Source organism: Notamacropus eugenii, chromosome 1 (assembly GCF_028372415.1).
Source record: "Notamacropus eugenii isolate mMacEug1 chromosome 1, mMacEug1.pri_v2, whole genome shotgun sequence".
In the NCBI taxonomy this organism is placed as follows: Eukaryota; Metazoa; Chordata; class Mammalia; order Diprotodontia; family Macropodidae; genus Notamacropus; species Notamacropus eugenii.
The window spans coordinates 333,485,109-333,510,410 of record NC_092872.1 but is presented as its reverse complement, the minus strand read 5'-3'; the positions used below and the strand labels follow the sequence as shown (position 1 = coordinate 333,510,410).

The 25,302-nt window shown below is 36.6% G+C and overlaps 1 protein-coding gene across 11 annotated transcripts in view; it reads left to right on the top strand.

Moving 5' to 3' along the window:
* The window catches only part of SAMD4A (sterile alpha motif domain containing 4A), a 295,052-nt gene that overhangs the window by 232,591 nt on the left and 37,159 nt on the right, over window positions 1-25,302 (top strand). For all 11 annotated transcript variants that reach the window (XR_011971822.1, XM_072629810.1, XM_072629807.1 and 8 more), the window contains 3 exons: window positions 4,054-4,351; window positions 7,808-7,893; window positions 19,981-20,099. Coding sequence is in view for 10 of the 11 variants with exons in the window: in XM_072629810.1 (XP_072485911.1) it covers window positions 4,054-4,351; window positions 7,808-7,893; window positions 19,981-20,099 (503 nt within the window). In the remaining variant the exon portion in view is untranslated. The remainder of the gene's footprint in view (window positions 1-4,053; window positions 4,352-7,807; window positions 7,894-19,980; window positions 20,100-25,302) is intronic.

Here is a 25,302-nt window from a genome sequence, read left to right as displayed (position 1 = left end):
GTCTTTCTGGAAGAATGTTCTTCAGGTTTATGAAGGGATATATTTTTAGCTGCTGTTCTTAGTGTGTCAACTTGGTAAATGCCTTTACTAAGAGCTAATTATGTTTATCTGACTGTTATTGGAAAGCACCTTGGTGGGGACTTGTGAGCTGTAGTTTTGGGAGTAGATCCTTGAAATAGTAACCTCCCCTCTGGGGACCCAACTCACTAGTTTGAGTATGAGGGTATCCATATTCTTTGCTCTCAATTCCTTCTTCCATTCAGCTTCCAAAGTTATTTTTCTTCAATGCACGTGAGGTCACTGTCCTTCTCAAAAAACTCTAGCTTCCTTTTGACCTTAAGATAAAATAAAAATTCTTTTTGTTTTTTAAAATCCTTTGCCACTTGACCACAGCCCATCTTTTTAGGCTCATTACACATTATTCCCCTTCTGGCTCTCTTTAGTCTAGCCAAATCCACCTTTTCTCTGTTCTCCATCTCTGTGCCTTTGTACTCTCTGTCCCCTGTATCAAGTGTACTCCTTCCTCATCTCTGTTTCCTAAAATCCCTCAATTTCTTCAAGACCAAGCTGAAGCACCATCTTTTATGTGAAACCTTTCCTGATCCCTCCAACTCTAGTGCCTTCTCTAACTACCTTAAATTTAACTCCCTTATATTTATTTTACATTTATTCTGCATATACTCATATACATGCATGTTATCTCCTGTTGGAATATAAGGTCCTTGAGAGTAGGGATTGGTTCATTGGTTTTTTTCTTTCTATAGCTGGTACCAACTTGCCATGTAGTAGGCACTTAATAAATACATGTTGATAGATTGATTGGTAGCATAAATTCAGAAAATTTAGCACTTGTCTTAAGGCCCAGAGGGAATAAGTTGGCTTTAAAGCAATTTGATAAATGCTTCCTCTTCTTTTTATTTCCATGTGGTTAAGATTTCATTGAAATTGGTGCTTTGGGAAAAGGTTAAAAACAATGGGAGGCTTTGTGAGTATTTATAATAGAAATATGCTTACTGGTAGGTAGTCTCTTGGCCTAAGGTTATGGAAGACTCTCCAAGGGAAAAATTTATAAGGTTTAGGCAAAGGAAAAAACATCTGTGAATTAGTGCACAAGTTTTTACAGAGCTAAAGATTTTTTTTCCACTTATCTGCAAAGATGGCCATTATTACACATTAGTGATATTTTCCACTGCTCCAGTAGTTAATTGACAAATTGCCTTTTTTTGGTAGTAGCATAAAATATCTTCTACTACAAATAAATTTCAGAACCACAAATTATGAATAGCCTAATAGTGGATCTTGTTGTTTTTTAATTCCTTGACCAAGAAATTTGTTGGAAAAAGTTATATTATTACTGTCATGCTTAAGGAAATAAAACTATTCCTTTGAGGACAATTCAGAAATACTTTTCTCTCATCCCCCTCCTATTAGTGGGAATAGAAAATATTTCACGTACTAGAATTAGAAAACTTCAAGCTATGATGAGAGAAGTATAACTAATAATAATAAATCAGAACAAAAATAGTGCATCGTAAAGTATGCAAAAGAATTTACAAATGTTTTTCTTACTTGATTTTATCTTTAATTTTCCTTTTGTGAATGAAGTTCTACCTGTTATCATTCATCTAGAGACTGGTTGAAGACCTTCATTATCTCCCTAGGAAATCCCTTCCACTTTTATATAAATTGGGAAGTTTTTCCTTACATTGTCTATGTCTGAGGCCATGGGTTTTTTATTTTTAGTGATTTCTTTGAGTGTTGTCTCCTGTCAATTTCTAAGACTGTTTACTGCTGTTCTTCCTATGTCATAGTTATTCTCAATGAGGGAGAATCTCAATGATATCTAGCTTGTTTGGTAAATGTAGCCAAGGTTTCTGCCTACAAAAATGTCAATGGTAACTAGCTTGGTCAATATATGTAAGCAGGTTTCACCCTTCCCCTTCCTTTTCAGCTTAAAACCCTTTCAGATCTGGTAAGTCCTTCTTAATATCTCATTAAGGTATACTCCATCCCTGAACAAGATCCCTTAATTCTCCAGAGCTCTGTTACATCACTTTTATAGGAACCTGTTACCTTTCCGTGTTTTCATATCTTATACATATCCTTTTTAAAAACTGGAGTTCATTACTGATCTGATGTACCTTCATTGTTTAGATACTTCATTCCTTTTCTTTCTTTTCTAGCATTTGTGACAATGATGTCAGGATTTTATTAGGTTCATTGAACATTATGCTACTATGTCAGGTTGCTTTTAGGTCTTGTTTATTTACCCAATCTGATCAATTTTTCTATTTTTTTAACTGATATGAAAGGGTTTTTATGATTACTACTTTATAGCATAGTTTGAAATTAGATATTCCTGAACTCCTTCATTCCTACTTTTTTCTTTTTTTTTTTAATTTGAGAATCTCCAGGTGAGTTTTGTTAGTATTTAAAGCAATACACTGTTAGTTTGATTGGTATGGCATTAAATTAATAAACTATTTTAGGGTAGTAACACCATTTTTATGGTGTATATTATATCAAATAATAGTGGCAGCAATGAACATTTTTGTTTTATCAGTGGTATTATTAGAAAAGCCTCTAGCATTTCTCACATATGATGCAAATTCTTTATTTTAAATAGATATTGTTGAATATTGAGTAAAGGTCCACTTGGCCTATGCTTCCAAATGTGTTTTTTTTTTAAAGCATAAGTAGATATTGTATTTTGCCAAAAGCTTTTTCTGTGTCTATTGATTTTACTATGAATATGATCTACATTATGTTTATAGTTCTCCTAAAATTGAACCAACCTTGAATTCTTGGCATAAATCCAACCTGGGTACTATGTGTACATTTTTACAGAGAGAGAGAGAGAGATAGGTAGTCTTTTCAATATGTTGCTATAGCCCTTTTGTTAATATTTTATTCAATATTTTGCATCAAGTATTCATTAGATGTTAGTTTACAGTTTTCTTTTTCTGGTCTATCTCACCTTGATTTGATTTTTAGGATCATAGTAATCTGAAGAGTTACATAGAATGCCTTCTTTATTTTTATAAACAATTTATATAATATTGGCATTATTTTTTACAAAATTCACCTGTAAATCCATTTGCTTTGGAATGTTTTCCCTCTGGAAAATAATTTGTGACTTCCTCCATTTCTTTTTCTGATATTAGATTATTTCTTGTTCTGCTAATCTGGGTATTTTATATTTTTGTAAATATTCATACATTTATTTAAATCTAGTTTTGTTTAACATATGATTGGGGGAAATAGTTTCTAATAATTTCCTTTATTTCTTCATCTACTTTGAGTTCTCCTTTTTCATTTGGATAATTTATTTATCACTGTCTTTTAAAAATGAAATCAGTGAATGGTTGTCTTTTTTATTAGGATTCCCCTCCCCCAAAAAAGGCTCCTGGTCTTACTTAAACATTCTTTAGTATTTTTTTCTTGCTTTTTTATATGTCTTTTATTTGATTTCCAGAATTTCTATTTTTATGTTTAACTAAATGTGCATTTAACTCTCCTTTACCTGATTCTAGTAAGAATGAGGTTCATGAAATTCCCCTCTCTACATGTATCCATAACTGTATTCCATTCTTCTGGTGTATCCTGATTATAAGAAAATTAAACCCTTTTCCCTTCTTCCTCATATCTTTTCTTGTTTTTCTTTTCCCCTGCTCATTCTTTCTTCTCTTTTTTTAATCTCTCCTCTTAAGACCAACAAAATAGAACCAAACCCACACCAAGGTTTTGAGTTTGTCTTTCTTTGCTCTAATTCCTCTAGCTTGTTATCTAAGTTTTGGGCATTTATGTATAGATATCTGAGACTAAAAGTTTTATTATTGGCTCCATTTCTTGAATTTTTTTTCTCCTATGAACTTCTTCTGCATATCTCAGTTACTTTTCTTCCTTCATTAAAGCTCCAGAAGTACAATTATTCCTATACCCTCAGTTTCCCTCTATACCAAACAGAAAACTGAAACCAAAAGTTTGCATGGGTCAAATAGAGAGCATATGGTTCATACTGTTAATTGTTGTATTTTATCTTTAAATTTTCAGGATATCTTAGAAGGGGGCAACCTGCGTGTCCCACTGCAAGAATTGCACCAGATGATCCTTACTCCAATAAAAGCATACTGCTCCCAGAGCTCTAACACAGAGGAACACAGCCAGGAGTCAGAGCCTCGTCATCAACCTACTCTGATAGGTTCTGATAACCAAGCCCTTGAGTGTAAGGACTCTGCAGCAGGAGGTGGAATTCAGCAGCACCACATGAGTGGCTGTGAGGGAGAATCTGCAGGGGCACCTCTTGCTGAAGGTGATCTCCCTGGACAGTTCACAAGAGTCATGGGAAAAGGTGAAATGTGATATTTCTCTGCTTCCAATTTTTTCTTTGTTTCTTTCTCTCCCTCTATGCACCACCCCCCTTTTCTTTTCATAGAGAGAGGTAATTGCTTGTTCCTTCAGAAAAAGGATGTGTATTTTCCATTTGTACCTCGCAAGGTATGAGATTCTGAAAAGGGTAATTTAGGAAACACAAAATCCTCAGTGGCTGATTTCATCCCTCTAAGATCTTCTTCCTCCATGGTCAGCACAAGGTCAGATGGTGGTAGGGAATTCAATCACTAAACTATCCCCATTCTTCCCCTCTCTGCTCCAACTCCCTTTTCCCCCCCACTTTCCCCTTACTGTGAGAATGCTTTTAATTGAAGTAGAGGATGAAAACTGAACAAAGATCTTTGAATTTGGTTTTTTTGTTTGTTTGTTAGTTTTAAGTCTTTGGGGACCTTAGAGCAAGAGCGTTTAAGTAGAGTGATGTAGTAGAAGTGCAATGGGAAGAGGTTGAAGATTGAACTGGAGGTAAGAAAGTGGAGATGGCACTTCTTGTAGAAGTTTGACACAAAAGGGAAGACAAACCAACCATCAGATGATAGCTTGAGATAGGTTTTTTTGGTTTGGGGAGGTTTTTTTTTTTATGTGTGTTGGTTTCTGGGGGAGGGGATTGGTGGTGGTGAGGGGGTATATGCAAGGGGAATCAAGGCTAGGAGTTTGTTGTTCTTGTGGGTTGTTTGGGGGTTTTTTCTATTTGCTTTTAGGATAAAGGAAACCAGATCATTTTTGTAGACAAAAGTGGATAAAGCCAAGGATGGACAAGGAGATGGGGAGATAGCAAAAGAGGAAAAAGAGATGAGGGAGGGGAGAGAAATAATATACAGACATTGAGACAAAAAAGAGATAGGAAGGAAGAAGAGGTGGAAAGAGAGAGAGAGAGAGAGAGGGAGGGAGATAATATGATCAATGGAACAAGACCTTGGGGAAGACAAGTTTTTAGGATCAAGAGAAAGTAGAAGCCTCATCTCATCTTCTGAGACCAAAGGGAAGGATAGAATGATGGTAAAGTGATTTAGAAAAGTTTTCTGCCTAGAAATAGGACACTGAGATTAGAAAAGTCCTTTCAGTCACTTAAAAATGAGGGGAGGGGATCCAAAAACATTCCTTTTTTTATAAGGGTGAGGAAAAGGAAGATTTTTATCTTTAATATCAAATATTAGGCAATTTTTAAAAACCCAATTTTTGTTAAAAAAAAAAACCATACCTTACAAAGGCTCACTTTTATATAAGAAGAAAAGAAACAAGCATTTATTGAGCACCTGTTATGTGCTCATAACAACCCTGAGAGGTAGGTACTATAGGCAGACAGGTTAAGGAAATTCCCCAGGGTCATACAGCTAATAAGTGGATGAGGCCAAATTTGGGTTCAGGACTTCTTAATTCCAGGCCCCATGCTCTTATCCATTGTACCCCCTACCAAATGGCCCTTAATGTTTCTTAAACCAACTTGACTCTTATAGAATGATTCCAAAGACAGATCTTCTCTGTGTATGAAACCAACCCCATGGTGACATCATAAGAACAAGTGTCATTTTCCTCACAAGCTATGTTTTTTTTATCTATACCTAAACTTCCCACTGTGTATTTTAAATTGAGCCTGCCCCAGAGGGGTAACTGCTTAGCTAAGTCTGAAAAGAGATTTTCAGTGAAGAGATTTCATGAAAGTGAGAAAATGCATTCATAGTAAGCCCACATGGAAGGAAGTTGCCTTAACTTATATGCCTACTGAATCCAAAGTCTTCCTACATGCTGGAAACTAAATACTTTTTGCAAAAATCCAAAGTGGTCCTTTTCCTTCAGGAAGTTTTTTTTTTCTGGCTATTTTAAAAGATACATAGAGAACAGTTTGAATGAATGAATGAACAAATAAATGTCAATAAGTGAAATAGCATCTATCAATCTCTTACTATGTGCCAAGCACTAGTAACAGAAGTCCAAAAGCAAAGAATACCTGCCCTCAGGGAACTTACCTTCTAATGTAACAGGAAGATGATTCACAAAGGGGAGTGGGGGCCAGGAAAAGGTACTTTGGTCCAGAAAGTAACAGATGATGAATAGAGCCAAAAAGGAGATTAACACACTCCTCTTAGGAAAAAATGGCTGAGATGATTTGATTATGGTTCCAGAACTGAATGAGGAAGAGGAGGAGGCAAGCCTGGCATGGCAAGGCAAGGCTATGGAGAAGTTAGTTAGACAGAGTAATACTTCTGATTTTGCACTTCTATAAGTGTTAGGTTGAGCTTGCCCAGGTCCACAGTACTGTCTGGTGGGGAGTGTCTGTCATTGGGTATTATTTTGCCACAGTGCCAACTTTGGATCTCTGAGCTGCAAATCGTAAAACATATACACACATGTATAGAGAGAGAGATGTGTGTGTGTGCACATGCACATGTGTGTGTATTTTCTTCAACAAGTCAATTTCCACCCCTATGGGAAGCCTTTTATGATCCCCTTGTTATTAGCAATCTCACCCTCTTCAAATTCTATTTAATTATCTGTTTCATTGTTGCATCCCCTTTCCCCCTCCAAATAGAATGTAAACCATTCTTGAGGGACATTGTACATTCTAGGTACTTAATTATTATTGAATTATTTAATTGAATTGAATTGAGCAGAGAGACAGTAAGCCAGTAAAACAAGGGGAATCTTCATTTTTGCACTTGCTGACTTTGCACTCTGAATATACTATTAACCTATTGCTTTGTGAGTGAACAATAGTTCTGAGTTGTACGGATAGATAAACATCCATCTAGTATACTAGTCATTGTAGAAATAATGTCATCTATAAAATGGAAAAGTATTAATTTAATAGGAACATAGGTATGTACATATTTTAAAGGAAAAAATATATATGGTATCCAAGTTCCTACAAATGAGAAATAAAATTCTATTTGACTTTACAGAATGTGCATGTACTTGATTCATAAAAACAACTAAAATAGAGAGAAGAAAGAGGGAAGGAGGGAGAGAGAAGGGGAGAAAAAAGGGAAGAGGGAGAGACAGAGAAAAAGGAGGGCAGGGAGAGAGAGACAGAGTCAGAGAGAAGGAAAAAACTATGCCTCCAAAGTGTTCTTGGATTTTTTTTTTCCTTTTAGTAAGAATGTTAGCTCATTTCAAAGATACAAATTAGGTACATTACAGACAGCCACCATATTTCTCATCTCATGGTCAGCAGCAAAGGGCTTAAAATAGAATGGTATAACTGGGATTAACTTAGAGGTTTGCTAGACAAGTGCTCCTCTAGCTCATTTGAATTTGACAGAATGGAGAAACTTAAATTCTTTGTGTATAGTTCATTAAGCTTACCTAAAAATACAATCACACATGCACTGCTCCCGCCCCAGCCTCCCTTTTGGTTGGCAAAACGAACATATTTCAGAAAAACATGTGCAGTTTTCTAACTTCTTCCTTCCCTTTGCAGTGTGTACACAGCTCCTGGTCTCTAGACCTGATGAGGAAAATATAAGTTCCTATTTACAACTCATAGACAAGTGTCTAATTCATGAGGTGAGTAGTGACAAGCATTTTGAGACCCTTGTACATATTGATTTAGAAATAACTCCTAACATTTGTGTAAAACTGATCTCTTCCTATTAGAACAATACTGTGGCCAACTAAAAACTCAGCATGTCTTTTGAAGTGTCTTAAGAATTCATATAAAATCAAGAAATTTGATTTAAGAATGAATGCTTGACTCTTGTGAAAAAATTCCCTAATCAATGAAGCAGGGAGTGCATAGAACCCAAGCTGGCCCTTAACATTTTCAATACTGTTTCATTTTAGAATAAAATATTCTACTGCTTGGCTCATGGAATCTGAGAGAAAAAGGGTCAGAGACAAAGATAAAAAGACACAGAGAAAAAGTGTATGTGCATGCATGTGTGTGAACAGTTCTTACACTGTTGCATATTTCTATGTGGACTTATAATTTTTATAAGAACTATATTTAATGAACTGAGATGTGTTGAGGACATACCTACTGGGAATATAATATATGAGGAATCATTGTTTGTGAAGAGGAAAAAGTCCTAGATCTTTGGAACACATGTGCACTGGCATGTTATATCTGAATGTATGGATGGAAGAATGGTGCAGGGCCATATGGGCAATTGTAGTGTAGGGTTTCTAAGGTTTCCCAGTCTTTCCACAAAGGTTATAGTGTCATTCTGAGCTTTCAAAATTACCTTCCTGCATAAATCAAGTTAGGTAGAATTTTTCCATGATTTAGACATAAAATGAGATTACAAAGTATTATAAAGGACTATCTATGTGTACAATGAATAAGTCATGAAATGGCATGTCTGTAGGCTATGCCAACTCTGACAGCTGAGAACCTTGGGTTATGTGGAGGAAGATATAAATTGCAGAATTCCAGCTCTCTCCCCTTGTTCCCACTCCCTCTTTCCCTTTCATGCCCTCACCAGCTGTCCATAAGGCACTGCAGCTGTGGCCTCTGGTCAAGGCCAAAGTTAAATTCTCTACCAAATCCCCAGTGAAAGTCTTTGGCCAATCTTGAAGCTCCCATTGCTTTCTCCCTCAAATTAGAAAAGAATTTGTTTTGATCTTTAATTTTAGCTTTTTTAATTTCATCCTCATCCATGACCCATCTTCTCACTTTTCCATGTTTCTTCCCCCTTACAGCCTGGAAAACTAGTTATTTGTCCAGATTATTTCAGCCTGAGTTATCAAACACCTGATCAACTACAAATTGAACTACTCTAAGAAATTTTTTTTTCCTGTGTCCTTGTTTTTTTCAATGGTTTCTTCAGAGCAAAGCCTATTCAGAAAGCCAGATAGAGAAAATAAACGATTTATACTCCACCTTCCCTTTGACCAGTAACCTGTACTTTCCTTTTCCCAGCTCGCTCTGTATGCCGCCTCAAACACCTTGCAGTTTGGGGTTTCTTTGGTGCCTTTATATGTGTATGTAAATGTGTGCTGTCTTTTTTTAAAAAAAGGAAATTAGAAAGAGTACTCTCAAGAAGTTTACAGCCATTCATAAGTGGAGAAGAGAGTCCAGGATTAAGACACAGGAGGTCCCTTATCCTGTGCGATTCATCCTTCTCGAAGAGGACCGTGATATCAGGGAGAAGATGACATGACTTGCAATTGAATTGGATTTGAGTGAGGGAGGGCTATGCGAAGTCACCAACTTCATTTTCTCCTCCAGAGCCATCTCAGCCCAGTAGCCAGATATAGATCAGGACAACTGGAGATGGCCTTTTAAAGCTAAGGTTTGCTTGAGTTCTCGCTTTGAGTGAAGGCAACACCCATTCAGTGAATAGGCATCTTTAAGAAGTGAGTCAAGGGATGGCCCCTTTAAGGTAAAAAAAAAAAAAAAATCAAACTGCTAGGGGCAGACCCTCAGGGTTGCTGGTCAAAAGAAAAACATTTTCTATTTACATTCACTTTGAGTTTGGAGGGCCCCCAAAATAAGCATTAAGTGGTGCTTGGGCTGGCACCTGTTGTCCAATCTGTGACATCCGGAAGTGACTGGGTTTAAGGCTTGGTCTTTGAGAAGGAAATCTAGCCAGTAAACCCCACTTTATATAGGTAGGTTTTGGCCATCAAAATTAACCTTCCTTTGGGTAGAACACCCTCAGGTAAGGCATGATAGGCCAGTGAGGAGAGGAAAGGAGTGGAGATCCCTTAAGCCTCCAAAAGCAGAGATAAGATAATGCTTTCCTACCTTCATTTCTTCATTCAAGTATTTATTTGTTAAGCACCTACCATATGCTAAGCAGAATAAATAGAAAGGTAAAAGTAAAATTACACTTGCCCTCAAGGTACTTGTTCTCTACTGTGGAAGAATGATAGGAACAAGGAAAAAAAAATACCAAAAAAAAAAAAAAAATGTGATGAGATCAGGGAACCATAATGTTGAGGTTTAGGGTGCTCAGGACCCCAAAATACTGATATGCCAGGTCCTGCCAAATGAATTCTACTCAAACCTTTTCTCAGCCAAAGTAAAACAAAGCTTGTTAAAGATTCACCATATTGGGTTGACTCTTAAGAAGTCTAATAACCATTTTTGATGCTTATATTGACAAGCTGGTCAGATACAATCTCAGCTAGACAGAATCTGAGCACCTTCATGGAGGCAAGATGGAATTTATATATAGAAAGACTGTGGGAGGATCTGGGGGTGGTCTAGTGGTCGGGGGGGGGGGGGGGGGGTCTAAGGAAGATCTTGATGGGACTGGGTAACTAATGAAATAATCTTGGGTGGGAAACAGCTGAAAGCAATTGGAGTATCCAACAATGGAGGGTTTGGGTGGGAAGTAATCCAGTTTAGTAATCAACCAGAGGCAATCTGGAGGCCACAGATGCTGGAGGGCCAGGCTAGATTAAGGGTAACAGATTTGGATATGAAAAACCAGATTAAGTGGGAAAATTCATGGAGGTTCCCCAAGTCTGTGCCGCATCAAATGCAAATTGGCCACAAAATAATTTGGCTGGGCAAGGTAGGTTTGGACATTAGAAACTGGCAGAACTAGAAACGAGCTAGGGCTTCTGTGAGGTGAAGGTAAGAAAAAGAGGGCCTTACAAGACATGAGGTAAAATTTGTTAAAGGGATGGAAACAGGAGATGGAATATGATATACAGGGTAAAGCAAGTACAGCAGCTTGGCTTTCCCTTCCCACTGTTTTCTACTCATAAGAATTGAGCCTATAGCATATTGGAATACAGAAAATGTTTCCTCCTGGTTCCAAACTCAGAGCTCAGAGTACACGTTAGTCTAGTCACTTATATGTAAAAAGTTATCCAGGCATCGTAATGCCTGCTTCATTTGCCAGCCCATAAATGTTGGCTTGATTCAAGTTATCAGGATGTTCTTCTCTTTTGTGTCTCTTTTTTTTTTTCTCTTTGACCACTTTTGTGGTACATAAAAGATGATTTATAGGAGTTAAGCTTTTCTCAGTCAGCTCTTGCTTGTCAAGTGTTAATACCAGCTAAACACATCCTGATTGCAGGAGGGGTAACTTTTGGACAGGAAGCTTGAGGAGGAGCCCTGTCTCCACTTTAAAAGAGGAAAATGTTCTTTAACAGTTTTATTATTATTATTTTAGTTCAAGAAAGAGGAATGTGTGTGAATAATTTTCCACAGCCCCAAGTTATTCCATGCCTACCAAACACACATTCCCTTTTGAGGTCCCCATGTGGCACACACTGTTCATTCCAACCGAGGGCTAAACAAGATTCCCTTAGACAGGACTCTCTTTCACTGGCTGTAAACATTACTCTTTAATTGGAGAAGAGGAAGGTTGTTGACTAAGTTGAGACACCCTCCCTTCCTCTCTAGGGGCTCGGGGCACTAACCCTGTCACAAAGCAGTGAGAAAGTATAGTGTGACCATAAGAGGAAGGACAAAGGTTTCTATTTCTACTGCCTCTGGTACCCAAATACTTCATTATCCTAGGACATTATTCTCCATCTGTTAAATGCATCTTGCCACTCCCCTATCTCATGATTCCCACCACATGGGACCTTTCCCTGCTTGGTAAGCATTTAATGCAACTATACCAGTGTCAGGAACAATCTTAATCTTCTGTCTTGAAAACATGCTCATTTCTTCAAATATGATATTAACAATGCTGGTTTGACCTGGGACCTGGTGAGTGCTTAGAATGGTGGGTTTCTGGAAATGTCCATGAGAGGTTGCCAATGCAATAAATTGAGGTCAAGGACCCAGAACTATTGGAAAATAGGGAAAAGTGAGAGCTAATACCTGACCCGCTTCTACAGGACAATGCCCTGTCCTGAAACTGTGGAGGTAAAAATAACTATGGAGAGCCAATGCCCAAGAGCACTGACTCTAGCTTCTACATTACTGTAATGTGACTTGTAATACTCAGGAGGTGCAGAAGTGCCCTTCACTAAATGCCATACACATCTTTAGTGGTTCACTACGACTATATATACACCTAGCACAGAGTGAATGTAATTATTAAATAGTAATTGTTTCTGTTTTACCCAGGAACCCTGAGGTTTGAATTGAATTTTTTTTTTTTTTTTTTTTTTTGCTAAAGGGGACATCCCTTGAATAACTACTTAAAGAAGAGGGGCAGCTAGGTGGTGCAGTGGATAGAGCAACAGTGCAGGAATCAGGAGGACCTGAGTTCAAATCTCACCTCAGACACTTGATACTAGCTGTATGACCTTGAGCAAGTCACTTAACCCCAATTGCCTCATTCTGGGTCATCTCCAGTCATCCTGATGAATATCTGGTCACTGGATTCAGATGGCTCTGGAGAAGTGAGGCTGGTGACCTTGCACAGCCCTCCCTCACTCAAAACAAAAGTCAAGTGCAAGTCATGTCATCATTTCTCTGATGGCATGGTGTTCTTCATTGAATGGGTGTATCTCATTCAAAATGAGAATCTGATAAGACCTTAGCCTAAAAGGGTCAGGGTCTCATATTGCATCCTGGGCCATCTCTAGTCATCCTGATGAATATCAGGCCATTGGACCCAGATGGCTCTGGAGAAGAAAGTGAGGTTGGTGACTTTATAAACAGCCCTCCCTCACTCTGTGCCATTTAGTCACCATAAACAAGACTGCAAGTCATATTATTTTGATGTCATGGTCCTCTTCGAGAGTGAAGGACAAAACACACCAGGTTAAATAAATAACAAATGTAATATGTCATAGATGATAAGTGAATCAATTATTCACTTTGTCAAGAAATAAGAACAATTTCTTTTTTGAATACTGCTTTTTATCTTGGGAAATGTTTGTATAAAATGGTATCATTGGGGGCCATTTTTAATGTACTTTTAAATTGTGAATTTATTATCTGGAAAATTAGATATTTTACTCTAGGACCAGATTTGCAGCTAGAAGGGACCTTAGAACTCATCTAGTACAGCCCTTTCAATTGACAAATGAGAAAGCTTAGACACAGAAAAAAGCTAAATGAGTTGCCCAACATCACACAATATTGAAAAGGCAAAGTTGGGACTTAGAGGACTAGTTTTATTTCACAGCAAACTTGTTTGTAAGTCCTCTAAACCATTTGTTTGATTCAGCTTTTTCTATGGCTAAAAAACCAAGTAATATACAAATAATGCCAATGAATTCATCTCTGTAACCAAAAGGAGTTAGTTGTGTGTTGGCATTTGTTAGGAAATCTGAAGAGTAGTAAGTCAACAAAAGCTGTTGATTATAATCCTTTTAAGGGTAGAGAATTCTCTTTTATTAATCTTTGTATCCATTAACCCAGTCATAGAAATGCTCAATAAATGTTTGTGGAATGAGTTGTTGAATGAATGAACACCATTTCTATTTCCCTATTATATTGCCTGAGTGCAAAAACTTTGTAATTATAGTTCTCTGTATCTTCCATGTCACTGAAAATGACCCTGTGGATGTAGTAAGTGCAATAATCAATTAATGAATGAAGATCTTGAGAGGGAAAGGATATGCCACTCACTTTCTTTACTAGTTAAGTATGGGTAATAATGTTTGCCACCTCAGAGTTTCTGCTGGCATTATAATGGGACACTTACTAATTGGCAACAATGAGCTAGGTTCTAGATAAAACACAAAAGAAAGTATATTTCCATTGTATTTATGAAATTATGCTGCTCATCAGATCTCTTTAAAATCAATTTCTTTTAAAGTCCCCTCATCCTTATCATAGTGCTTTAGGTACCTTCCATGACCGGTAATCATCTTTGATGACATTTGATTACCACCTACACGGAAACAACGTGGCTGATAATGTTGTCTTTTAAGAGTAGAAATATATCTTCATGTGAATCAGTTTGGAAAAGTCATGGCATTATGGATAGAGGAAGATTTGGATCCTGGGTCAGGAAGATTTCGATTCCAATCTTGCTTCTATGAAATCTCACTTTAAGTTTTCTATAGAACTTAAACTTTCTAAAGATGGTAAGATAATGTAACTCTAGGCATTTGAGCACTTATTATTGAGTCTGGCCCCTGGAAAACTGTTAATGATTCCTGCCTCTAATACCCTGAGTAAGTCACTTAAACAGTGATTCAAAATGGAGATTCAGGACATAGAAAAGAAACACATGTGAAAATGTGTACGATATGGAAGAAAAATTCTATACTATGCATTTTAGTCTAAATATGTCAGAGACAATTTATTAATATTTCTACTTGGAAAGAGGTTCAGATGTCTCTCTGCTTATAAGAATAATCTCTCTCTGAACCAAGCAATTGCCAGTTTCCTTTTATAATAATGCTAAAACAAAAAACAAAATTCCACAACAAAGTAAAAACAAAGATGCATAGTTTAGGTTGAAAGGGTTTTAAAAAGAAATTTATCTAAGAGAATTATAGTCATATTAAATCTAATGCATCCTTAGAGAAAATATCTTTCTGAAACCAATTAATCTCTTCTTTAACAATTTTAATCTGGCCAGAGGTGAATAAAGAAATACCTCTCAATTGAATCACACAAAGATAGTGCCATTTAGTCACCATAAACAAGACTGAGTCTCTTAGTTTCAGGAAACCAACATCCTTCCTTGAAATTAAATCTTCTAATTCAAGGGAGACTGATGCAAATAAGACCAAGGATGTAGATTTAGGATATTGCCAAATACTTTCACAACAGGTACATATATACACTCTAATATACATAAGTGTGTGTGTGTGTGTGTGTGTGTGTGTGTGTGTGTATTTCAATAGAAAGGTAATGTAGAATAGTGGAAAAGAGAGCTGGCCTTAAGAGATACCTGGGTTCTAGTCCTACGTGTGCCATCTACTGGTTCTTAGTGCCCCAAGCAGTCACTTATAGAACAATTGCCAATTAACATTGGCAGAGTGAGTTTTCCTCACTATAACTTCCCTACATTATTGAAATCACAAATCCAGAGCAAATGTATCTGAATACTTGAACTGATTGTGATCTCTGTACTATAGGTACTATATCAATTGCTATAAATTGCAACCTCTCCCTGTCTTCTCATTCTGTGCAGTTCTTCTACATGTCCTTGCACTCAAATCTCTCCCCAGAAAATCCACAGAACATTCCAGGAATTTCCTCCAGGATTTTTTATGTTTCATGAATCTCAGTGGAACAGTTGATCTGTTTATCTGTTCTCTCTCATTCTTGTCATGTGACTGGTCTGCTTTCTTTTCCTCAATATTTCCTCAAAGATAATAATAATAATAATTTAAACTACTTCAATATCAGACATGATGAGAAATTTCTTACAGTACATGTTTATGTCCGTCATGCATCTCTCCATTGACTTTTGAGTCACCTACAACAGTAATTTCTCAGAGATTATGGTACTCTGAGCTTTTCAACTCTAGAGAATCTCAAGGTACATAAATGTGTTGAAAAGGTGGATCTTGGTAACACGGAGCAATTAAAAGCACTACAGAGTTTTCCAAATGCAACCAATCCCATTCCGTTCCTCCTATTCAATTCTGGGTCCAATCTGTTGTTTATTTATGGCATGTATGCCAATTATTTATGCTCAAGTTACTAGCTCAATGGATTAGCCATCTAAATTCATGTCTGAGTCTGTACAATTGACATTTTTCATCCATTTAGTTTTTCCTGTATGACTTACTAGGCTGATCTCTTCTAAATAATTATGGATCTCATTGAGAAGACTGTAATGCTTTTGTTGCTTGATAATGTTACTATAATATCATTTGCAGCAAGAAAATCTAATGGACCTTGTCAGCTGCAGAGAATTTCTCTTCCCTTTAAACTCTACAAAAGACATCTTCTATGACAGCCTGAACATTTTGGCAAAGATACATCTTGTTTCATGCGTCACTTGATATTAATAATCATTGACCAAAATTTTCTCTGTGGTGGCATTTATCAAGGTATCTGTCATGATCTTAAACATATGCATGAGAACCTCCTTGTCAGAAGATGACCTTTTTTGTTCTACCTAGTCAAATGCTTTTAAAATAATCAACAAACCACAAATACAGAGGGGTCTTGACTTCTCTGTACTTTTCAGTCATTTGTGGTGCTTTATAGATATAATTCATTATCAAGGTACTGTTTGTGAAAATTTGCCCTTTTTCTTCTCTTATTTTTATTCAAGATATCCTCAAAATACGTGTAGTTCATTCTTAAAAAGGTTTTATAAAGATGAGAAAGTAGACATGTCTCAGTAGTTACTGATGTTTTCTTGGGCACATTTTGGGGGACTTGATATCACCTGGTTCTTTCACCATCTTTTGGTATCTTCCTCTACCTGAAGGTATCAGTGCTTTCAAGATTATATTGCCTCCAGCAGAGATTTCCTCATTGTACACTTAGTCTGATCCAGTCACTTTTCCAAACTTATAAAACCCATTTCTATTTCTTTGTATTGCGTATTGAAAACTAAGATGTTAGGGTCCAAACGTGGCAGCTTCTCTTTTACTGTGAACAAAATAGATCATTACAGAAACATTGACAAATTTGTTCCATTTTACATGTTTTAAATCCTCCTGCCAGTTTCATATTTGAATGCTCTTTCGCTGTTGTGAATCATTTGGTTGCCTTGTCAAGCTGTATATAGACTTGTTTTTGCTTCCACTGTGTTTTATTGTTTTAAAAGGTGATACTACTGACTTAGTATTCTATTCAGTTATTGCCTCCGGCTTCCATCTCCCTCTCGTTGGCAAAGAGGCCAAATTTTGCTGTCTAAGTCAGTTTCTGCGCTCTGTTGGCCTCTTTGTTGTGGCAACTCTTTTATGTTTCTTAAACCTGTGCAGGAAATGATAGTGTTTCTTTCATTTCCCAATCTCTTCAACAGTTTATTTGAATAAGACATGTTGAATCTATTGCAGTTGACTCTTTATCCTTTCTTTTAACATAATGTTGATGTCAGTCTTTAGTTTGACTAGTTGATGTGGTCCAGTAGTGCACAGACATCTGATTCAGATCTGTTTCTTACATCAATAACCAATTGTTCCCTGCCCTCTCCATTACAATCAACTTCATTTCTATGATGTTTGGTGTTTACCTTGTCCAAAGCCTTCAGATTCTTTTTAGAAAGAATGTGTTCATGACGTATAGTGGTGAGATTTGGAATAGTCTACATACCTTTGGCTTCTTGTTTTTCAAACCTAAGACATTTTTAAACCAACCTCTCTTTGCATACCTATTTTCAGATCATATTGACTTGGTTTAGAGGAGCTGGTTAAGGTCCTCATAGAATTTCTCTCCCTTTTCTTCCTTTGCAGCAGATGTTAGCACATAAGCTACAATTATCTTCATAGTGCTCTTTTTTTAAAATGATCATCATGAACACTACAAGATGAGACAACCAAGTATATATTAACATTGAATTAACATATTAACACTGAATGATGTTTCTTGTTGACTTTGACGGCATGATTAAACCAGCTCTACCAGTTACTTTGTTTACCTCTCCAAAGAGATACAATAACATTTGGTCTTCCAGTTTTATTACAATAATATCAGTTTTCATTTTTTTCCATTATAGCATGTTAATTAATTGGTTACTAGACCAAAGATCTCACATTTAAAGTACCTATAGTTAAGTTGATGTTTGTGGATTTCTAAAAGCTATTTGGCTTTTGGCACCTTATGCTTTCCTTTCTGTCCCTGTCAACATGGAAAAAGGAAGAGCCATATTGATTGATTTCCATTTCCATTGATTGAAATCCATTTAAATATCTTTGTTTCATAGGATGCCACAATCAAACAGTTCATCGTCTCATGTTGATGTGGCTCTGTTCTTATTATACTTTCTGTTGGTTCTTAGACAACAGAGTCAGTGTGGCACCAGGTTTATGTTTGAAGCCTCTGAAAATTGGAAAACTTACCAGTACATACATTCTGCTGCTATATCCCTTAAGACCCCAAAGTCACTTAGATACCACAAAAAGAAGCATCAGGATAGAAAATGGTATGAAGTATTAAAATTGATGTAGCCTATAATGTGCATTAATTGGAAGACACATTGAAAAACTGTCGATTCTGTGAGTCATTCCCCAGTTGTCCCCAGTTGACAAATGGCTAAAGGATACGAACAGGCAGTTTTCAGAAGAAGAAATCAAAGCTGTCAATAGTCATGAAAAAATGCTCTAGACCACTATTGATTAGAGAAATACAAATTAAAACAGCTCTGAGGTACCACTTCACACCTATCACATTGGCTAATATGACAAAAATGGGAATGATGAGTGCTAAAGGGGATGTGAAAAAATGGGACATTGTTGCCATCCCAATGCATTGTTGATAGAATTGTGAACTGATCCAACTGTTCTGGTGAACAATTTGAAACTATTAGGCCTTTGTTCTAGCAATACCAATAGTAGGTCTGTATCCCAAAGAAATCAAAGAAAAGGGAAAAGGGATCTATATATACAAAAATATATATTGCAGCTCTTTTTGTGTTGGCAGTGAATTGAAAATTGAAGGAATGCCCATTCACTAGGGAATGGCTGAACAAGTTGTAGCATATGATCATAAAAGAATACTATTGTGTTAGAAGAAACGACAAGTGGGATAGTTTCAGAAAAACCTGGAAAGTTACATGAATTGATGCAAAGTGAAGTGAGCAGAACATGTACATGAGAGAACATGTACAGAGTCCTACCAAAACTATATAATAATCAAATGTGAATGACTTAGGTATTGTCAACAATGCAATGATCCAAGACAATTCCAGAGTACTTATGATGAAAAATGCTATCCACCTCTAGAGAAAGAACTGATGAAATCTGAATGAAGATTAAGACATACTTTATTTTCCTTTTTTGAGTGGTTTTTTTTTGGTCTGTTTTCTTTTACAACATGGCTAATAAGGAAATGTTTTGCATGACTGCATATGTGTAGTCTATATCAGATTGACTGTTTTCTCAAGAAGAGGGAAAGGGAAGGAGAGAGAATTTGGAACTCAGAAATTTTTTAAATGAATGAATGTTAAAAATTGTTTCTACGTGGAAGAGGGAAAAATATTAATTAAAAAAGAGAGAGAAGCTATCAGTTCCTTTGACCTGCCATTAGGCAAAACCATATATTTCAGGTGAATGAAGTTGAGGAAGGAGGGGGAAAAAAAGAGGTACATATCTATCTGTATCTATAGATAGATATCCTTGCCTGGTAGATTGTTTAAAAAAAATTCTTTAAATGCATTGAATATGTTAAATTACCTGAAGCTTATACAAATTGTGATACTGCATTATAGCACATTGGTATCTGGATAAGTTAAAGAGTTCCCATTGATTTTAAAAATGCAGGGAGTCCACTAAAGCCTGAGTATCACAAATCAATTTTGCAATCCATTTCCACTTAATAAGTAGAGTATAAGGGGGAGGGCAAGTTTTGACGGTATGTAATCTTTTTAAAAAAATCAAAAATATGATTTTTTAGCAGGCTTCATGCTTGTAGCCTACCAAGCATATTCTGTGTGAAATTCAGAATTTTGTTACAGGTGGTTGCCAAAATAAAACTATCTAATTAGTATATGTGTTGGGTTAGACACAAGTTTTTTGTTGTTGTTGGGGTGGGGGTTTTTTTTATTTTTTTTAAAGCCAAACTGACCAGACTCCAATGTTTTCCCATATTTAATTGCATGTTTTCCCCTCATGCCATACTGCATTACCCATAAAAAATCCTATTTGCTTTTGCAGGCATTTACAGAGACACAGAAAAAAAGATTGTTGTCATGGAAACAGCAGGTGCAGAAGCTCTTTCGGTCTTTCCCTAGGAAAACCCTTCTAGACATATCAGGATATCGACAGCAAAGAAAGTATGTTCGGATTTCATTCATTATGATGCATGTTAGTTACCTTAGTGACTCATATGCTGGTTTGGGCTCTGAATACAGTAATATGCTTGAGTATCACATGTTGTTCATGGCAGGTACCTTGTGGCAAGTTCTAAAATAGTCATTAAATGGGTGGGGTTGTGGAGGGGAAAGTATTGAGAGAATTCCCTGAGGAAGATATGAATTAGGTCCTTTGTGCCTCAAAATGATTTCCTGAGCAAGATTTTCTCTATTTAATGAATACTTGCAAAACATTTAAATATGTGCAGGTGACGGAGAGCCAAATGTTGTTCAGCCCGCAGCCTGTGTGGTTGTGTGAGGGTTTTTTTTTTCCTTTTAGCTGCAGACAAGCTAATTATAGTTGATGGCTGGATTAAGCATAACACTGCTATTCTATTTTGGACTGAGCTGCAGTCTAAAACTGTAGACGTATCATTCTTGATTTTAGATAATAATTCAGCTCCTCAGGAAAAGGTGAAAATAAGCCTCATTGTACTTTAGAGCTTCTAGATTTATAGTGGTTTGAATTTGGTATCCAACTGCTTTTTGAAGCTGAATTATAGGGAATCGAGAGATTTATCTGAAACTTTCTGGGATTACCAAATTCACAGAAAAAACAGATGCTCAGAGTTCCCTTAGAATAACCCCTTCCTATAATACGGGAAATTCCCCCAACAATATTTTCAATAAGTATTCATTCACCATTCATTTGAAGATCTCTATTTGGAAAGAATCAACTGCCTTCCAAGGCAGTTTATTCCAATTTGGTTAACTATAATTATTGGACAGGTTTTCCTTACCATCCAATAGAATGTAAGTTGTTTAAGATCCTTAGTGCCTTGCAAATAATAGATAGCTAATACATGTTTCTTTAATTGAACTATTACATGAAACCTAAATCTGGCCCATTGCCATTTCTACTAATTGTCCCTAATTCTGATCTCTGATGTCACGAATAACAAGACAAATCTGATCTCTTCATGACAACCCTTCATACATTTAAAGATGTCTATTATGTCCTCCCTTCATGTTCCCTTCTTCAAGCTAAACACCCCCAGTTCCTCCAACTGATCCCTATGTTGCTTGGACCACAGGGTTCTTACTATCCTGGTTGCATGCTTCTGGGTGCTTCTAAGTTTGTCAATGTCCTTCCTAAAATATGACACTCAGAACTGCCTGCATTACTAGAACCATGCTTGGACCAGGGTTCTATACAGCAGGGTCAGGCTAAATCAATCTAAGGAAAAAGAATCTGTCAAAAAGCTGAAAGGTGAACTAATCACCCATCCACATTCAGGAGGAAAAAAAGCTTCCAAAGGGAATATTTTTACTTGATTCTTGGACACTTTTCTTAAAAGTAAGGATTGGTTTTGCTTTTCTTTGTATCCTTAGCACTTAGCTTAGTGTCGGGGTCATATGAAGTGTATAATAAATGGTCGATCAGGGCAGCTAGGTGACACAGTGAATAAAACACCAGTCCAGGACTCAGAAGGACCTGAGTTCAAATCTGGCCTCTGACACTTGACATTTACTAGCTGTGTGACCTTGGGCAAATCACTTTACCTCAATTGTCTTGCCTTCCCCTCTCCAAAAAAATAAAAAAATAAAATAAATGCTTGATCATCAAGTGAGAGAACATATGAAAAGATTTTACAGACCTTAAAATACTACATATGAATGCTAGTTATTACTATTAATTGACTAAAGAATGTAGATGTGAGGCATTAGTAACTTGAACACAGCCACCTTTAAGTTATTAAAGGAAAAAAAAGACAATCAGACTGGTTTTTCCAGAGTTTGGGGTTTGTTTGTTTTTTTGCCTTCATGAAGTAGACCCCTTGTCATCATATCCTATATCAAGTGAAGTGCTGATATTTGCATTTATGGAATATGAATAAGGATCCATTTTATTGGATATAAATATTGTTATTCTTCCAGAAGGGTAGAAAGTTTTAAAATAACAGTCTTCTGATGAAGGAAGTGGTTTTTTTACAGTCCTATCATCTTCCTCTTTTTGTGCACTATGTCCTTCTTATTGCAGACTTCAGATTAAATTAGTTTTTGCTTGCCAAAAAAAGAAGTCACACTATTGACTCAATGAGTATGTTAATGCCCCTCCCCACTTGTTGAGGATAAAGTGTGAGGACAACAAGAGGAAAATAATGTAAGCATCAAGGCCATCAGAATCTTATTTTATATAGTAAATATATGTAGATCAGTATTATCTTAATACTTCTACCTAAAAGGTCTAAAATTTCTTACATATATTTGTATATGTATATTCAGATATGCTTTGACAAATTGTTTGATCTTTTGCATACATTCACATACACGATTCAAACAGTAAAAACCCACTTACTTTGTACTAAGTGGAAGGAGGAAAGGTCAGTCTGAATTAGAAAAATAATCTTAGTTATTTAAAGAATTTCAGTTTTATTATTTTCCAGTTTTAGTACTAGTATTAACAGAACTAAGTTAATGAGAGAAGTAATTCTTTATCCTGCATTTTCTATAACTTCTTCAGCAACTGAATTTTCTGGATTTGGTTCAGTTTGACAAAGATTGCCTTTTGAAGCTCACTTATGGGGACTTTAGAAAAGATAAAATAAAATAAAAACCATCTACAATGGTCTTGGATTGTTGGGGGTGAAGTGCTACTTGTAGGGGAAAGAAAACATTAACATATACTTTTCATCAGAATATGGTTTTACGTATTAAATATGAATAAATAATATCAAAAATGAATTGTTCCTGTCTGGACATACATAAAAAGAAGGACATTGCTAAGCTGTAGAGCATCCTAAGGTGAGGAGGGCAATGGCAATGGTGACATGCCTTAAAGTAATTCTATACAAGAGTGGGTTGAAAGATTTACAGGTGTCCAGTCTGAAGAAGAAAAGACAGGGAAGGAATATGTTCGCTCTCTTCAAGTATTTGAAGGGCTGTCATATGAAAGAGTAATCAGGTTTCTTCTGCTTATCTCCAAAAGGCAGAACGAGAAGCAATGGGTGGAATTTTCAGATAGGTCTGATTAGACCCAATGTAGGAAACAGACTGCTTCAGGAGGCAATGGGTTTCCCCTCACTAAAGGTTTTCTAACGGAAGGAGACGGTCAGTGACCACGTTAAGGGAACCTTATACGTAAAAGTTGGACAAGATGGTCTTATTGGTGCCTTCCGGTTCTCATAATTATGTGACTCCTGCTCAAATAAGCACTGCTAAAACACTGAAAAATTTCTCATGAGTAGATCAGATGTTTCCCCTGGAATCTTTTCCCTCCCTCTATTAATTTACTTTTGAAATTTTATAGATAGTGAAAAGACAAACTTTATCCCAGACTCCCAGAATTACCCAAGATTCCATATTAATGGGTTCTTATTAACAATCTTCGGATATTTAATTTCTTATTAATTTTGACAAGGATATCAGTTAATTATCTTTAAAGAGTTACGAGAGAAAGGCAGAGATGCAAAAGAGAAACAACAGAGGAAGGAAACATGTTTCTGTCACTTTTTCTTTCTTCACCTCTATCTCTTTATAGATAGCCTAATTGTTTAATTCAGACTTAAATGCCTCATAATACTAATGATGATCAGATCAATGATGGTAAATCTCAGATCCTCTGCCTTTTTGGTCATTTGGTCTAGGACATACATTTGCCAACTTGGCTGTCAATTTAAATTCTGTCATCCCCATTCTTTATAACTTATTCTTTCTCGTTCAACTTTTTGGTAGCTAGGACAGGACTTTCACAGAGAGTTTAAATGAAGTGGAATCACTTATCAAGTGATCAAAATTCATTAAGAAACAAAAGAAAGAGAAAAACTAAGCAGTCCATAGAGACCAGGAACATTCTTCCTTCTCACTGAGTGTGGAATATGAGTCAGTGAGACAACAAGCTTTTGAGCACATACTGTGTGCCAGGTTCTACCCTCAGCACTGGAGATACAGAGAAAGGCAAAAACATTTCCTGTTCAAGGAGCTCACTTTCTGATTGGGGGTTGGTGGTGTAGAGTACAGAGGGACAACATCCAAATAATCACATGACATAAAGAGATATAAATAGATAGATAGATAGATAGATAGATAGATAGATAGATAGATAGATAGATAGAATATACTAAAGGAAATCTCAGTAGGAAAGCACTGGGTGGGAGGTGAAGAGTAGGAGGGAGGTCTCTTCCAGTAGGTAGGACTGACCTGAGTCTTGAGGAAAGATGGGCAATCTAGGAGATGTAGGTGAGGAGGAAAAGCATTCTAGCAAGGAGTTAGGAGATGAACCTTCATTTCTGAGGAACAGCAGGAAAGCCAGTGTCACTGGGTCTTAGAATACGTGGGGAGAGGAGTAAAATGTAAAAAGACTGAAAAAGTACAAAGGGCTTTAAAAAGCAAAGGATCTATATTTGATCCTGGAGGTAATTGGGAGCCACTGGAGTTTGTTGAGTAGTATTGCTGTTTAGAAAGAGCACTTGGCAGTTAAGTGGAAGATGTGTTGGTGAGTGGGGAGAGACATGAAGCAGGGAGACCAACCAGGATACTTTGTAGTAGTTCAGGTGTGAAGTGATGAGTCTATGCCAGGTTGGTGGTTGTAAGTGAAGAGTAGGAAACTTATATAAGAGATGCTTTGAAGATCTGTCATAGGATACTTGGGATCGTTTTTGATCAAAACACCCTAGAAAGGGAAGCTAGTGAGCCAGGAAATGAACTGTAACAAGTTTACCAGTTTACCAGTTTCAGGGCAGAGTTTATGTTTCTTTCCCCCCAAGAGAAAATAAATTCTGGAGAACAGAGAAATATCTTAAGGCATCTATTATGTTGATAATTTAGATTCTCCTTCTCTCCTCCTTCTCCAACCCAGTATTAATCTTAGCAAATCACAGTGTCACAGCCTCCCTTTATCCCCAACTTGTTAAAGACTGTCTCAACCCTGATTCTAAATGTTTCTTCAGAAATAGTGTGTGCCTATCTTGTATAGATAGCTAAAGAAAGCAAATCTGTTCCATCTTGTGGCAGTCTGGGGTAAAGCATTTTGATTTAAACAGTATTGAATATAAAAGCTGACACTTCTTGGAAAGAATGTGCTGGTCCCTAAAACACTGCTCACTGCTATGTAACCACATAGAATCTGAATGCGTTCACCAGAAAGAGAATGAGTTCTTCAGGACTAAAAAAGCAGAGGAGAAAC